Source organism: Carassius carassius, chromosome 22 (genome assembly GCF_963082965.1).
Source record: "Carassius carassius chromosome 22, fCarCar2.1, whole genome shotgun sequence".
NCBI lineage: Eukaryota > Metazoa > Chordata > Actinopteri > Cypriniformes > Cyprinidae > Carassius > Carassius carassius.
This window is the reverse complement of record NC_081776.1, coordinates 1,590,128-1,606,906: the sequence shown is the minus strand read 5'-3', so window position 1 is coordinate 1,606,906 and position 16,779 is coordinate 1,590,128. Positions and strand designations below refer to the sequence as shown.

At 40.0% G+C, this 16,779-nt stretch overlaps 2 protein-coding genes across 6 annotated transcripts in view; one reads left to right on the top strand and one right to left on the bottom strand.

The window, feature by feature from the left end:
* The window catches only part of LOC132098658 (palmitoyltransferase ZDHHC17), a 283,638-nt gene that overhangs the window by 252,020 nt on the left and 14,839 nt on the right, over positions 1–16,779 (bottom strand). For 3 of the 4 annotated variants that reach the window (XM_059504749.1, XM_059504747.1, XM_059504748.1), the window contains exon 17: positions 15,724–15,882. In XM_059504749.1, the coding sequence (XP_059360732.1) occupies positions 15,744–15,882 (139 nt within the window). In that variant the 3' untranslated portion in view covers positions 15,724–15,743. Of the gene's footprint in view, positions 1–14,738; positions 15,883–16,779 lie in introns of those variants that run through there. The other variant, XM_059504746.1, reaches the window with a different exon arrangement.
* On the top strand, positions 5,975–12,540 carry LOC132098659 (cysteine and glycine-rich protein 2). 2 transcript variants are annotated; one of them, XM_059504750.1, is made up of 6 exons: positions 5,975–6,084; positions 7,410–7,530; positions 8,904–9,072; positions 10,148–10,277; positions 11,277–11,370; positions 12,150–12,540. In XM_059504750.1, the coding sequence occupies exons 2-6, from the start codon at positions 7,419–7,421 to the stop codon at positions 12,224–12,226; spliced, it is 582 nt and encodes a 193-aa protein (XP_059360733.1). In that variant the 5' UTR covers positions 5,975–6,084; positions 7,410–7,418; the 3' UTR covers positions 12,227–12,540. The 2 variants fall into 2 exon arrangements, with proteins under 2 accessions (XP_059360733.1, XP_059360734.1); XM_059504751.1 differs by lacking the exon at positions 5,975–6,084 and adding an exon at positions 6,096–6,115.

The window sequence follows — 16,779 nt, the reverse complement described above, 5'->3', positions numbered from 1 at the left end:
CTGTGTGTTAACATTATTCACATCAAATGTGCATTGGGTGCAATATTCTGTTCTGGCCCTTTCTCAGCTAACAAATATATGTTCTAAAAATCGAGTTATGAAAATGTTATTTCCCTTTCATAGGTCACTTCGATGCTGCGGTGACGTCACCACGTATGGGAACACCTTCGGTGTGACGAATGTCTGAAGCCCTATACCATCCCGCCAATCTTATTGGCTAAATAGCGCGTGGCACCGGCCAGCATGCGTAAGCATATATATACCTGGTGCCGCGCGCCATTTACCTCAGATTTCATTCCTTCAGTACGAAGCGAATCTTCTGTGCCCTATTGTCTCGCGTTCTCAGCGATCATCTACGAGCAGTATACTCCTCTCCGCGGAGGCGATGAGCTTCAAAAAGTGCAAGGACCCGTGTACCAGGTACATCATTAAGGGGGACACTCATTACAGGTGCGTAGTTTGCCTAGGCTTACACCACGCACAGGAGGCGCTTAGCGGCCTTTCTTCATGCCCCCATTGCGATGGCCTGCGGCTCAGGGTGCTTCGCTCTAGGGTAGATGTGTTCTCCGATGTCGCCGTGTCTAACCCCCGCCACACCACTTCTGCGACTGCCGAGGCACCGCACGAGGTGATAGCTTGGGGTGACATGTGTGACATGGAGTTTGAGGACAGTTCAGCGATGGAAAATTATTCTCCACATCGCTCGCTCTCCCCTACCCTAATACACAGAAAAACTTTTGAACCTGTCGTCTTTTCCTGTGAGGATTTACGGCCCACACCGGAGGCATGTAGTGCCATCTCCTTCGGTTGTGACCGGCATGATGACGACGTTCTTTCCACTGCGGCCTCGGGGTCTGAGGACTTCGCGGCCGACACGAGCCCTCTCCCTCCTAGTGGACAAGGAGAGGCGTGTTTCCCCCTCCTACAGAGAGCTGTTGGATGTGGTTTCCCGTGCAGTGGGTACATTGGGGCTGGAATGGGAGGTTGAGAAGGCCGAGGCCCAACCTTCTTCGAAGCTGGACGACCGTTTCCTAACTAGTCGGACACCTGCGCAGCCCCGGAGGCCTTTACCCTTTTTCCCGGATCTCCACCAGGAGGTTTCGAGGTCCTGGAAACAGCCGTTTTCGGCGCGCATCACGAACGCTGCGGCTGCGGATTTCGCCACCATTTCGGACATGGCGGGCCATGGCTATACAGCGATACCGCCGGTGGAAGAGACTCTCGCCGAACATCTTGCGCCTAATTCGGCCGCGGCGTGGAAGTCTCGCCCCCTCCTCCCCTCGAAGGCGTGTCGAGTCACGTCTAGTTTAGTGGGGAAATCCTATATGGCCGCTGGCCAAGCGGCTGCTTCGCTTCATTCTATGGCGGTCCTTCAGGCCTACCAAGCGGAGCTGTTAAAAGGATTGGACGAAGGGGAGGGCATTACACCTGAGGCGGTTAAGGAATTACGGCGAGCAACTGATTTGGCGCTTCGTGCTACCAAACATACTGCTCGAGCAGTGGGCCGTTCCATGGCTGGATTAATTACGGTTGAGCGCCACCTCTGGCTTAATCTCACCGATATAAAGGAAAAGGATAAATCTTTCCTCATGGATGCCCCTGTGTCTAAGGACGGTTTGTTTGGAGAGGCTGTCACTTCAGTGGTGGAGAAATTCAGAGCAGCGAAACAGCAATCAGCCGCTTTCCGCCAGCTGATTCCCCGCAGACCCAGAGAGGTTGAACGCCGTCAGGCGCCCGCGCGTTCTCGCTCAACCTCCTCTCACCGCCAGCGAGTGCCCTCTCGGGAAGAGCCTTCACCTATGGCGCCCCCTCGCAAGGATTGGGGCCCTAGGGTTGTTCCACCGGCTCAACAACGCCAACGAAAAAGGTTGAACCTGAGTTTGACGGCCAATGCCTCTCGTTCTCGGGCACCGAACAGCAGCTCCTGATTTTTTCGCTGCCTGGCAGGGACTGTGCCCTCCGCTAGAGAGCGCTGTTGGACCGCTTTCGCGCATCCAACACTCTCATTGCAGTCCCCACGCTCAAACCCTGACTGTTTCGCTGCAAACAGCGCCTCGAACAGCATTGGAGCGAACTGTAACACCAATCGCTTCCTCAGACACTCTGCACGATCCAGTTTTCAGAGCTCGAGGAGTGCTTCAAAGGGTCGTCATCGAACGGCCCGTCATGACGGCACGCACAGCCCCCGCTATTTCGCTAGCGGCAGAGCCCGATGCTCAATCTGTTGGCCTAATTCCTGCCGTGGACACGTTTCAGGATTACGTACAACGAGATGCAACGACTGCTATGCATATACTTCCCCTGTGCACGAACACCGTGAGTTTTTCGTGCCCGGACATCTCTATGTGTGAGACATCTCTACATCTCAAAACGAACATTTTGAGACCGCTAATATTGTTTCGGGCCACGTGGGAACGCTTGCCCAGCATTTCTCAATGGGTGTTACGCACAATTTGTCACGGATACACCATTCAGTTTCGGAAAGGCCCGCCCCCTTTCCACGGAATTCTCTCCACGGTGATGAAACCGATGGACATGGCAGTGCTGAGACAGGAAATGTTAGCTCTACTGAGCAAAGGGGCTATAGAAGAAGTACACCCCTCTCAGATGGAGTCAGGGTTTTACAGCCGTTATTTTGTGGTACCAAAAAAGGACGGCGGATTACGACCCATTCTGGATTTACGCCGTCTGAATCTTGCACTCAGGTCGAGCAAATTCAAGATGTTGACGGTAAAGTCTATTTTGTCTCAGATTCAACCAAACGACTGGTTTGTCACGATCGATCTGAAGGATGCTTATTTTCATATTCAGATCATCGAGAGACACCGGAAGATTCGCTTTAGAGGGCAAAGCGTATCAGTACCGCGTTCTTCCCTTTGGCTTAGCGCTAGCTCCCCGTACGTTCTCAAAATGCATGGACGCAGCTCTGGCCCCGTTGCGGCTCCGGGGCGTCCGTGTGTTGAACTATCTGGACGATTGGCTGGTGTTAGCGCAATCTCAGACTCAAGCACACTCTCATTGGGATATTGTGCTGAATCATTTACACAGCCTGGGCTTACGCACGAACTTCCAGAAAAGTGTGTTAGTCCCCTCTCAACGGATTACTTTTCTGGGAATAGAATTGGACTCTCGCGCGATGACAGCAAAGCTTTCTCTCCCGCGCGCTCAGTCGATTACGTCATGCGTTCAGCACTTCAGGGTGGGTCACACAGTGACGGTGAGACTGTGCCTCAGACTGTTAGGTCTAATGGCGGCGGCGCTTCCCGTGATTCATCTGGGTTTGCTTTACATGCGCCCGTTTCAGTGGTGGACGAAACTACAGAATATTTCACCCCGTTGTCCGCCGCATCGAACGATCTCGGTGACGCGGAGGTATGTGATGTCGTTAAAACGATGGACGTCAGCCGAATTTCTCCTCACCGGGGTTCGGCTGGGAATTTGTGCTTCCCGAGAGACTGTCACGACAGATGCGTCTTTGACCGGGTGGGGAGCTGTTTGACATGGGCGCCCAGCCCACGGAGTGTGGACAGCGGCACAATGCAGCTGGCACATAAACAAATTGGAATTACTAGCGGTTTTTCTGGCTCTCCAGTATTTTTCGAGTCTACTGATCGGCCGTCAGATTACACCCCCAAACGGTGAATCACCTATGGCAGATTTTCGGGGAAGCGAAAGTGGATTTATTCGCGTCGAGCACGACTACGCATTGCCCGCTATGATTCTCCCTATGCCCTCCATCACCCCTGGGTCTGGATGCGCTAGCTCACAGCTGGCCCAGGACCAGTTTGTATGCGTTTCCCCCGATTCGTCTGATCCCAGCGGTATTATGCAGAATACGGCGGGACAGAGTGGGACAGCTGCTGCTGGTGGCTCCGCGATGGCACACACAGCCGTGGTTTGCGGATCTCATCAATCTGTTAGCGGGCTCTCCGTGGGAGATTCCCCTCAGACGGGATTTATTATCGCAAGCACAGGGACGGATCTGGCATCCGAGGCCAGATCTGTGGAATCTGTGGGCGTGGCCTCTGAGCGGAGTGAGTTGATATGTCCCGGTCTTTCTGCTGAAACTACCGAGACTATACTGAACTCTAGAGCAGTTTCTACGAGACGCTTATATGCTTTAAAGTGGAAACTGTTTATGACATGGTGCGATACTCATGATGTGGATCCAGTTTACTGCCCTGTGGCTTCAGTACTGGAGTTTCTTCAGGACCGTTTTTCGGATGGATTGACACCAGCCACCCTGAAGGTTTATGTGGCAGCTATCTCAGTTCACCATGAGTATATAGGTGGTGTCTCAGTGGGTCGTCATCCACTGGTTTCTCGCTTTATACAGGGTGCGCGACGGTTGAGACCTTTCCGCCCTGTGCGAGTTCCTTCATGGGATTTATCCATTGTGTTACTGGGTTTGTCAGGGCATCCGTTTGAGCCCCTGGAAACTGTATCGGATAAGCTCGTGACTCTGTAGACACTTCTTCTCATGGCTTTATCCGCCCCCCTGGGGAGTTGGGGATTTACAGGCTCTCTCTGTCTCACCCTCGTGCATGGAGTTTGCACCAGGCTCTGTGAAAGTGTTGTTGCGACCTAGGCATAATTATGTTCCTAAGGTCGCATCTAATCCTTTTCATTTTCAGCAGGTGGTCCTGGAGGCTTTTTCTCCTGCTGCGGCAGAGTCTGGGGATCTAAGTCTTTGCCCTGTGAGAGCGTTAAAGACTTATGTGGATCGTACTGCCCCATGGGGTGAGTCTGACCAGCTGTTTGTCTGTTTTGGACATAAGAATAAAGGCCATGCAGTTACGAAACAGCGCATGTCCCATTGGCTGGTGGAGGCTATTTCCTTGGCCTATGAGGCGCGCGGGCTCGCTTCGCCCTTAGGAGTAAAAGGTCATTCCACGAGAGCAGTGGCGTCTTCTCAAGCCTTTCTCAGTGGATCTTCTATGGATGATATCTGTGCTGCGGCAGGCTGGTCCTCACCGAGCACTTTTATCAGGTCTTACAGTCTGGATGTGAGGATGGCTCCTGGCTCCCGGGTTCTCTCCGCTTGAGCAGATGCTTCCTTGGATCCAAGCTATCAGGTACGTCAGGCGTGATGGTATAGCGTTCCCATACGTGGTGACGTCACCGCAGCATCGAAGTGACCTATGAAAGGGAACATCTCGGTTACGTATGTAACCTTGGTTCCCTGAATAGGGAACGTGATGCTGCGGTTCTGGCCGTGCCATACCTTGATAGCTTTCTTCTTCTTCTTCGTCATGAAATCTGAGGTAAATGGCGCGCGGCACCAGGTATATATATGCTTACGCATGCTGGGCGGTGCCACGCGCTATTTAGCCAATAAGATTGGCGGGATGGTATAGGGCTTCAGACATTCGTCACACCGAAGGTGTTCCCATACGTGGTGACGTCACCGCAGCATCTCGTTCCCTATTCAGGGAACCAAGGTTACATACGTAACCGAGATGTTCTGAATGTTCTTTGAATGTTTCTTCGTTTTTTTTCCTGTAGGTGGCAGGTGTGGCCAGATGTCATTTTTATGGGTCTGGCTTCCGCTGTCATCCAGGTCCAGCTATTTTTCCAAAATATATATTATTTATTTATTTATTTTTACAGTATACACCTATTTTGAATTCATGCATATTTGTAATTCTTAGAAACCTTGTAAATAGATAAGGTTATGGCATGCAACAAAATGTTTCTTACCTCATCTATTTTACATGGCAAGCATTCCAGTAAAGATCATTCATCTTCTTTGGGTATGTCTGACACATTACATGCACCAGACATATAGAATGCACAAAGAACAGATGACATTTTTATATTCTTAGTCTACACTTACATACATATAAACAAATGAAGACTTTAAAAGTTCAAGTACGTAACACGTCTCTCTCTCTCTCTCTCTCTCTCTCTCTCTCTCTCTCTCTCTCTCTCTCTCTGTGTGTGTGTGTGTGTGTGTGTGTGTGTGTGTGTGTGTGTGTGTTTGTTTAAAAAAAACACTCCTCCTTTTCTTCCTCTGTAATTCGCTGATGACATTCCAGCCTGTTCGCACTTTGGGAATCATCTGGAAAGCACGTGAAAGCTCAGGTAGGAGCCTTTTAAACAGCATCGTGTCTGTGTGAGAAACTCAGTTTAATTACTGAAGCTTAAAATACGAGTTCTATTGAATCGAGTTCATTCTGCTGGTGATCTCATTCTCAGCAGTTAGATGAAAAGTGAGGAAACTCCGCTAAACATTCGTAAGAAGTTCGTTTCGAGTCTGAAAAAAAGTGTTTTTTGATGCAGTGTCAGTATTTAAAATGACTTTGTAACACTTAATATATGACAAAATCACAAAAAGATGCGCTACTTTATATATATATATATAATTTTTTTTCATTATATATTTATCTCTATTTGGTAGTCTACTTACAAATTTGATATTTTTATGCTATGCGTGTTCAATACCTGCAATGTGTGTAACTAAACATGCAAACGGTTTGTCATCGACAAGTATGCAATTTGCATGATTGATGCAATTAGTTTTCTTAAACTATTAGATGCACTTCGAAAATAAGTCCTGTGGCAGTACTTATCATATTCATATGATTTAGTTTGTCAATGCTCTACACATTGGGGAATATATCGTGATATTCTCTATTATGTTAGTGTTAAAAACATGAAGTATTATCATGCATTTATGGCACTTTTTCTAAAGTCCTCGCAAGCATTAATACTCTTTAACAGTGGAGATCTTCATATAAGACACATGCATGCATTCACACATGGGTACTGATGTTAGTTTGAGGAACCTCTGAGGCCTTGAGATGCTTGATTGTCCTCCTTTATGTCTGGACATGTGTTCAATCTGTAATCACTCTTTTCAAGCTTCATTTATTCATATTCAGATGTCATTTTACAGAGAACAGCTCATGTTTTCCTGGAGGGTTGAAGCGATGACTGAAGTTTATGAGTACTTAGCCATTTTATTTGAATACTGTTGGAGAGGTCTGATATCATTTAATTTGACTAGAACAACTGAGCAAATTGAACTGACCCTTTGAAATGTCTGACTGCTGTTTTATTCACATGCTTGTTTTGAATTTTACTTCCAGACATTGTCCTTTTAGCGAGACTCTGTCTCTGTTTGACTCTCCATTGTCCTGTAGCTCCTGGTGGTCTCGGTGTGTTTTGATGTTGGGGTCTTCAGATGTCTACAGGGGGTTTACCGTCTTTAGTTTGTCTTTATTAGTCCAGACGGACGAAGTGGGTTTTTATCTGGTCATAAATAGTGAAACACTTCACATCACGCCTGTAGATGTCAAGCACACCTGGACATTTTCCTGAGGTTGATCTCTGGACTTGGCAGGAAGGATTTGTTTCCTTTTAAAGCTATGGTACTCAAGACTTAATTGTATTTTCTTTCTTCACAGTTTTGAATCATGCCAAACTGGGGTGGAGGAAACAAATGTGGCGCCTGCGGTGGGACGGTGTACCACGCTGAAGAGGTCCAGTGTGACGGGGGGAGCTTCCACAAGTGCTGCTTCCTCTGCAGTAAGTCAAACACAACTCTTTTCTGTTGAGCGGACTCTAGGGCACATATCACCCCAAAATCAAAGGAACAAATATTTATATAATATTAATATTTATTTTCATGACAAAAAAAGTTTTAATTTAAAATTTAATTTAAACAAATATAATTTAATTAAAAAAAGTTTTTTTTTTTTTTTTTTGTAATCTCACGATAATACATCCCGATTTCATTTCAACCCAAAATCAATGAAAAAATAAAGACATTGTTTTGCATAACAAAAACATAGCCTGAAATTTAAGCATGTTTTCCCTCCAAATGTCATTATTTTATTTTATTGTGTAAATGTTTCATTTTATTTTGATTTGTAATGGCGAGCAGTTTTGGTGGTGATTCACTGCAAAAAAATTACAATAAATGAATACATTTTAAAACCAGCAAACGTAAACATTTTGGTTATGAAAAATGTAAAATTTATATAAATGAATATATGTGACTGTATAAATTGATGCAAAATTGTTATATAATGATATATATATGTATGTGTATATATAATTTTTAAGTTACATAAGAACTGGGTAGATTTTATCAGAGCATTTTTTTTTATTATTATTAAAATTAAAATTCCTCAATATTCAGTGACATTTTTCTGACTTAATTTGTCCTGCAAGTGACCGTTCCGAACACCAGTGCTGCGTTTGTGAACTCTGAAATGTTTTTGTGAGATCTCACTACGGCTGAACGCACATGCTTCACATTAGCGCTTCGCTACCAAAACCAGGAGAACAATGCGGCCCACATGAGTGGGGTTTATTTGCCGTGGGCCACAAAAGCCATTCTGTTCAGAGCGAGATGATGAGATTAATGAGCGCTGAAACCCTTCTGTCCCTCCGTCTGTGTTTTCACCGCATTTCCTCCATGACATAAGTCTTTAATGACTCCGGCTGTTTGCAGGAGCTTGCTGGTCAGATGTGGACAGTCACCTGATGTTTTTACGGGATATATAACGAGACTGATGGAGTTCAGGGATGATTTGTTCAGCTGAATGAATAATAAAGGGTGTTAACCTCCCTGCTGTGGATTTGTGTTTGTCTCTCCGGGACAATGTCTCATACTGAGTCAGCTGACAAAACCACATGAGAAACACATTGCATTCTGGCTGTGAGGTTAAAATGATAGATTATTAGCAGTGGCATGACTATTATTATTGCTCATACTTTGAGTTAAATGTTTAAGTCTCTAACTCCAAGAGAGATGTGTAACCTGCCTAACAACATGCTGAAATCCATTAGCAACCATATATCTGCACTTTAGCATTGCAGCAGTGAGTTTTGCATGGAAAAGCAGCTCCTATCTTCTTAAATAAAAGTTCTAATCTGTGTTTTCTCTTCTCCAGTGGTCTGTAGAAAAGGGTTAGACAGCACCACATTGGCCATCCATGACCAGGAAATCTACTGTAAGTCCTGCTACGGTAAAAAGTACGGACCGAAAGGATACGGCTACGGTCAGGGAGCAGGAACGCTGAACATGGACCGTGGCGAGAGACTGGGCATCAAACCAGAAGAGTGAGCGTTTTTATTCTTCATTCATTTTCATCCAGAAGTTTCTATGGTGAATATACTGTATTGCAATGTAGTTGTAAAATAGTGAATGGTATGCATGTCATTTATTGCATACGTGTCGTATTGTTATGGTACATAAACTATTCAACAAATATTTGGAATAAATGCAATTTTTTAAAATCATATTTTCATCGTTAATGTCATCAACACTATATTTATTTGGTCAAAAATACAGAAAATTGTGAAGGACTATTTCAACTTGAAATTTACTTTTTTGTAATTTCATATATTTTTAAAATGTATTTATTCCGGTGATGCAGCGCTGTATTTTCAGCATCATTCCTCCAGTATTCAGTGTCACAGGATCTTGAGAAATCATTCTAATATGATGATTTACTGCATGATTATTAGAAATTATGATGGGTTCTCAGTTAATAATAATGGTTCTTATTATTTCGGTGTTGAAACCTTCTTAATATTCATTTACAAAGAATTTAAAAAAAAAAAACTTTTATTTAAAAAGAAATATATATTTTCTAACATTATAAAGGTCTTTACTCTCACTTTCAATATGTTTATATATAATATAGAACAAAAACTGTTTTGAAACACTGATGATTACCAGAAATGTTTCGTGAGCAGCATATACTGATTTCTGAAGAATCATGTGACACTGAAGACTGGAGTAATGATGCTGAAAATACAACTGCGCATCACAGAAATAAATTACATTTAACAATATATTCCCATAGAAAATGGTTATTACAAATTGTAAATATTTCATAATTTTTTGATCAAGTGTAAACAGCCTTGGTGGGCATAAAATCATAATTATTCCAAACTTTTCCCCAGTAGTTTAGTATTATTATTATTATAAGATCTCTAGCATATTTTGTTGTGGAAGCGAATCGGTCCTCTGGTGTGTTCAGGCTCGCCGTCAGGTGATTATTGTTATGAAAGGATCTATTATGTAAGCAGAGCTGCTCTTCATACTCACCCGACACAAAGCGGCTCATTCAGGGCCCCTCGTTAGGCTGCTCTCCAGAAAACAACATCTGACCTCTCTGTCTCCTACCAGAACCCAAACTCACCGAGCCACCACCAACCCAAACCCGTCCAAGTTTGCGCAGAAGTTCAGCGGCTCGGAGAAGTGCGCTCGTTGTGGAGAGTCTGTGTACGCTGCAGAGAAGGTGATGAGCGCTGGGAAGGTGAGGCCATGATGAATCGGATTTGGATATTAGTAATTAATATGTGCTGTAGTACTTAAATACCATCTACATCAGTCTTTACTGTCCTCGTGCACAAATCAATGCATGTCAATACAGTGCACTGTTACAGCAATAATGGCAAACTGTTCACAATCACACCGAAACTCAATGATTTCAGATATTTAGAGAATTAAGAAACATGTTTATTAAGTGTCTATATATTTGTTGATCTAGATCAGTGAGTTTCAACCACAGGGCCATGGGATTTAATTTTATAATTATATAGGTTCATTAACTAGAGTTTCTTTTTTTTTGCATTTGAAATAATTTAATTCAAATGCAAAAAAAAGAAACTCTAGTTAATGAACCTATATAATCACTCTTAGTTTTTGTTAATAATATATATTAGTAAATATAATAAAATTATATCATATTAACATATTAACTAAATCAGGGTTACTACTGTTAATTAAAACAATAATTAAAAATAAATTAAATTTCATCTTGTTGCCATATTTCTCCTTTTCATTTAGTCTAAGTACTTTTTATATTTAACATTTTTATATATTTCAAATATATGCATTTGGTTTCAAGTAATGGATTTTTTTCAAATGTAACGTTTTAGTTAATGATGATAACCCTGATATACATTCAGCTAATAATATTATATGTAATAATAATATCAACTGATCAGATGGGGATCATAATTTCTCATTCTGTTGAGTGACATTACCTGTATTATTCTCTCAGACGTCACTGGGTTCAGATGTTCACCTCCGGTTCACAGTTTAACACTTTCTTTGTCTTCAAGAGGGTTTGCAGATGCATGTGCAGATAGATCTGCTGCCAAAAAAACCTCTTCAGCAGATCCGAGTGTGAAGCGTTTCGCCCGGTTTCTGTCTTTCTCAATTTAATCACCAGGAAGTCATGAGCACTTGATGTCACTTTTTTTTTTTTTTTATCTGAGCATCATGGCTTTATCCTCTCGTTTTCTTCCAGCCGTGGCACAAGAACTGCTTTCGCTGTGCCAAATGTGGGAAGAGTCTGGAGTCGACCACTCAGACAGAGAAAGATGGAGAAATCTATTGCAAAGGTCAGATTTCTGTAGAGTTTAACTGGGTTTGACGCGCCTGATCTAAATGGTCAGTGGTAATCAAGTGTTGGGAAAAGTTTCTTTAAAAAGTAAGGCATTTCATTATTGCGTCACTCCCTAAAAAAAGTAACTAATTCTGTACTTTTTATGGAAAGTAATGCATTACGTTACTTTTGCATTACTTTTTCAATCTGGGCAGTGTTGTTTGTTTGTTTTCATTATAACATATAAAAAGTTATGATTTCTCTCATCATGGGGACAGAAGAGCTGTCAATCAGTAAATTGGGATAAAAGTAACTGTTACTTCTATGAAAAATATTCATAGATATTTTCTTGTAAATTAAAAAGTAATGCATTACTAGTTACTTGATAAAAGTAATGCGATTATGTAACTCGCGTTACTTGTAATGTGTTACCCCCAACACTGGTGGTAATAGACAACATTAAAGGGTTAGTTCAACCAAAAATTACAATTTGCTGTTAATCTAATCACCATAAAAAAATAACAATAAAAAAATCACCTACTTCTTGCATGACCTAAGGATTGAGCAAATTAACAGCAAAAAAATAAAAGTATGTGTATATATAAAAAAAGTGTATATATTTTATTTGGGGGGGGCAAACTGTCCCTTTAAGAATAAACTTAAATATTCCATAAAGCATCGTTAACATGTTGTCAGCTTTCATGGCGCAGCATCTGAACTGAAACCAGTTTGGAAGCAAACCTCATCTATGACATCACTCACTAATTTACTACAATTTCTGTTTCTTTTTTTCAGCGTGTTATGCAAAGAACTTTGGACCAAAAGGATTTGGATACGGTCAGGGTGCAGGAGCTCTGCTTCACGCTCAATGATAGTTCGGAAATGTTTCTCTACTTTTATAACACAAGGTTGTTACTAATTTCAAAAGAAGAAAAGGATTATTTTGCATAAAGAAAAAGTACCATTAAGATAAAGGCTGTTATATTTTTATGATAACTAAGAACATCTTTTCAATTCTCATTACCATAAATGCAAAACATTGTTTTTAAATAATTTAGTACTTAATAATATAGTATTTTATATAAAATATAATTATATGTTGATTTTAATTATCATATTTTTTTCTGTAATACAATAAAGTACTGTGAATTTGGGAAAATATCAATCCAAAAAGAAAAAAAAAGGAATTATATATAAACAATGGCTCTAAGAAATAAGGTTAATTTTCTTTATGCAAAATATATATATTTTTAATTAAGATCTATATCTTAATTTCAGTCTCCCCCAAATTCTCATTACCATAAATTTAAATAATTGCTTTTTAAATTATTTATATTAAATAATGTAATTTTTAATATAAATTATATTTTATATACAGTTATTATTTTTGTAAAACAAAACACATTATCTACTGCGTTACAGTAATGAGGATTTAGGAAAATATTTCTCAATACTTTATTTAAAAATAAAAAATGTAGTTCATTTTCTTTATGCAAATTGTTTTTTAATCCTTTACAGTGTAAGTGTTTCTAGAGGACCATTTAAGTTTTATATTGTCATTACAATTAAGCACATTTACTAATTATTATAATTACAAGGTTAAACACATTTTTAAAAATACATTTAGATTAAATAATAATACAATGAAGTATTTAATGTAAATTTTTTACATAAATTGTATAAATGTGATTTTAATTAAATACTGTATTACAGTAATGAGAATTTGAATAAAAAAAAGGTAAATTTTCTTAATGCAAAGTATATATTTTTACTGGCGTTTATAGTTCATAGAGTAGTTATTGTATGATTATATCTACATTTAAAAAACAAACATGTTCAGTGTGCAATAAACCCTTGTTTCTGTGCACTTTGCTTCTGTCGTGCAGTGATATTGGACAACTAACCCACAGGCCTTTCACCTTCGAATGTTTTATTAATAAAGCCATTAAAATTGAACCATGCCCAATAAGTTAGATCCGAAGCAGAGTAGGGTCCTGATCTCAGCTGAGGCACTGGAGATGAGCATGTGCTTTTCACATGGTGGGAAAACAGCCAGCGGAGGAACAACAGAGTGAATATATTCTCTAAAAACAGTGTCACATGAATGAATGAATGACCGTCACTGTGCCTGATCCACATATTACAGCACAGGGCCCATCCACCGCGTCTGCTCACGTCTACTTCTCTGGCATTTACAGTTTGTACATACAGTGGTACAACAAACCCAGCAATGAAACATACAAAAGTAACCCTTTAGGCTGAATAATAATCAATGAGAATGGGACATTCAGTTATAATACATCTGCAGAGCACCGATTGGCCGCAGAGCATGAGGGACACTCAAGAACGATACACACATCGGGGTTAAAATGTAAAAACAAAGAATTAAATAAAAAAACTGGTTGCAAATACTGAACATTCATTATTTACAGATTGGGCGTCTTTCAGGTGATCAGGCTTTACACATGCAGTGGAGACTTGCAAGGTCAAAGGTCTATACACAGCAGTGCCAGACGCCACTAAAAGCTACAGTCATACACTTGGATAATAGTTTTTTTTCTGCTGTTTTGGTAAGACGAAAAAAATTAGGAGCAGCTTTAACTAACACAGACGAAAATAAAAAAACGAACGCAAGTCACTCACAGAATAATGAATCTAGTTCATTTATGTACAGATGCACATTCTTTACATCAGTTCATCCTGTCTCGACAGCGCCACACCAACAGGAAGATGAAATGGGGAGCAAAAAGGGGAGGCGCTTCCTCTTTTTACGCAAGCATGAAGATCCCTTGGCGACGCTGGGGAAAAGAGCTTGTTTTTTTTTAGTAACAACGAACAAAACTAAAAAAGATCAGTGCATTGATTAAGGCAGACGAATACTGCCGCTGCCACAAAAAACCCCAAAAAGAACAGGAACAGATGGAAGAAGCCCCTCTGGGGTGTTAAACGCCATCTCCCTTTAAGTCCATACAGCTATCAGGTCCACTTAATAATGGCTTTTCAACTTTAGATGTATATACACTTCCTAAAACTACACATACATAATAAATATAGAGGTTCACATACGAGCGTGTTATTTCTTGTAAATTCAGAGGGCACCTGGATTACTCTCACAAACACATCAAGAACGTGTCCAGGTCACATTTCATCCAAAAACCTAATAGAAAAAACATTTATATGTGTGTGTGTAAAAAAAATAATTTATGCTAAAAAAAATGTATGTATATAATATATGAAAGTGAAGACTTCTCTCATAATGTGTTTCTGCTGTAATTCTCATTGCAATAGTGTTTTTTAATTGTTTTACAGTAAACAATGGTTGAAAAACAATGATTAAAAAACAATAGCATAATTTAGAGGCAATATACTATAAATGCTTTTAAATACTCAGTAATAAGGAGGTTTTAGTGCATGATCGCAATGAGAATTATGGGGAAAATGTGTTTAACCTTCATGAAAACAGTTTTCTCTAACCAAAATATAATCTAATATGTTTTTCTTTTGATTTTGGGTTGAAATATGACCTGGCTTTATCTTCTTGACACGTTTCGAAGGATTCACCCCACCTAAACTATTAAACATGCTGCAAATGTACATATATATGTGGAAATTAAGATATGTAAAATTATCTCATGATACCATAATTACTCTGCGAAAAATACTACATAAATAGGTTAAAATAAATATGTCACATTATTTGATCAGGGCATATGAATGCGTGTCAATACGACGCCTGTTTTCAGACAAATCGAGGCAGCTTAAAGGAATCGTTCACCTTAAAATGTTAAAATTTGTTATTAACTAATCATCATGTCGTTCCAAACATCTACGCGTATTGTTTCCTGCATAGAAAGAAAATAAAAAAAAACGTTTTACTTCTATGGAAAAGAGCAGCCTGAACATTCTACTAAACATCTTCTTTTATGTTCCACGTCAGTCATACAGGTTTAATGCAACATGACGAAGAACAAATAATAATAAAAAAAATTTGGCCAGAACGATTCCTTAAAACCACAAATGCTTTTGCTACGCTAATTCTCATTCCTACGCAAGGTTCCAGGTTGAACCAGGACTTAACGCAGATCCGAAATCACTTTACAAGCAACCAAAAAAGGGGTCACAGGAAGAGAACCAAAGTTAAACGAACGATGTGCGAAACAAACCACAGACATCTCTGCTGACCAATCGAGAAGAGTGGGCTGTACTGCATTAAACTCCTCCTCTTCCTGTTCCTCGTGTCCCTGCGTCTCGGGTGGAGTTGGTGACAGCATGCGTTATCCTGACTGGGTGAGGTTTGCAGTCTCGGTGAAGGAGGTGGTCCCGTTTGAGCAGCACTTCAGGAAAACCTCTCCCCTCTTCTACCTCTCACTCCATCGCTCCTTCACCGCTCTACACCAGCTGGTATCCTGAGCCGGACGTCTGCTCGTACTCTATTGTGTACTGGGACGTCCAGTCTACCACCACGGGCCGCAGCAGACCACAGCAGCGCAGCTCGAAGAAATCTATGAGGTTCCTCATACAGCCGTGACTGAAACAGAGGAGCAACAGAGGAGTTATCTTTCCTGACAATAATGACTTCCTAAAAAACCGTTCTGACATTTGACTAAACTCTAAGACCACATGGCATTTTAATGAACATTTACGTTTCATTTTTAATAATGTTGCTTGCTTTTGTCATTTTTATTAGTTTTTGTCCATTATTTTGTAATTTTGATTATTGTTCAAATAGTTTGATTTCAATTACAGCTTTAGTAGTTCAACTTAAATGTATATAACTTCATTATCTGAAACAATGTTATTCTAGTATTATGAATATGTTTTATTAATATTTTGAATTCCAAGCTTTAAATTATTTATTTTAGTACTTAAACTTATTAACTTAATTTAAAAAATATATTATCTGAAACAGTGTTATTTTAGTATCATGTATATACTTTGTATTAATATTCAGAATGAGCTTCTTTTCAATTGATTTGTATAGCATTTTTTATTTATTTTAATAAAGTTTATTTAAAAATATTTAATTTTCTTTGTTTATTATTCATTTTGTAATTTTTAGTTTCAGTAATTTCAGCTAGCAATATTAGTACTTCAACTTTGCCAGGCAACTTACTTTTGCATCTAATATTTTGTTTAAGCTCTATTTCAAGTAACATTTTTCTTAAATGTTTTTTTTTTTTTTTTTGTATTGATAAACATTTTATAGATTTTTTTACTTAAATAGCTTTACTGAAACAACAAACTCCAAGTGATTTGTCATCATTATATTATATAATATATCAGTACTACATCAGCCACCCTTTATATATACAGTAGATATTAACATTATTATAATGAGAGACTTTTTGAATTAAAACATTCATCACAGGTAATTCACGTAATCAGAACTGGATCTTTTTATATATTGTTGGTGTCTAAACAAGCA

Bases quoted from the DNA above. Each gene is read 5' to 3' on its own strand.
- LOC132098659 (XM_059504750.1), top strand. From the start codon at position 7,419: ATGCCAAACTGGGGTGGAGGAAACAAATGTGGCGCCTGCGGTGGGACG. The intron at 10,278-11,276 runs GTGAGGCCATGA...GTTTTCTTCCAG, and splicing joins AGGTGATGAGCGCTGGGAAG to CCGTGGCACAAGAACTGCTT. The intron at 11,371-12,149 runs GTCAGATTTCTG...TCTTTTTTTCAG, and splicing joins TGGAGAAATCTATTGCAAAG to CGTGTTATGCAAAGAACTTT.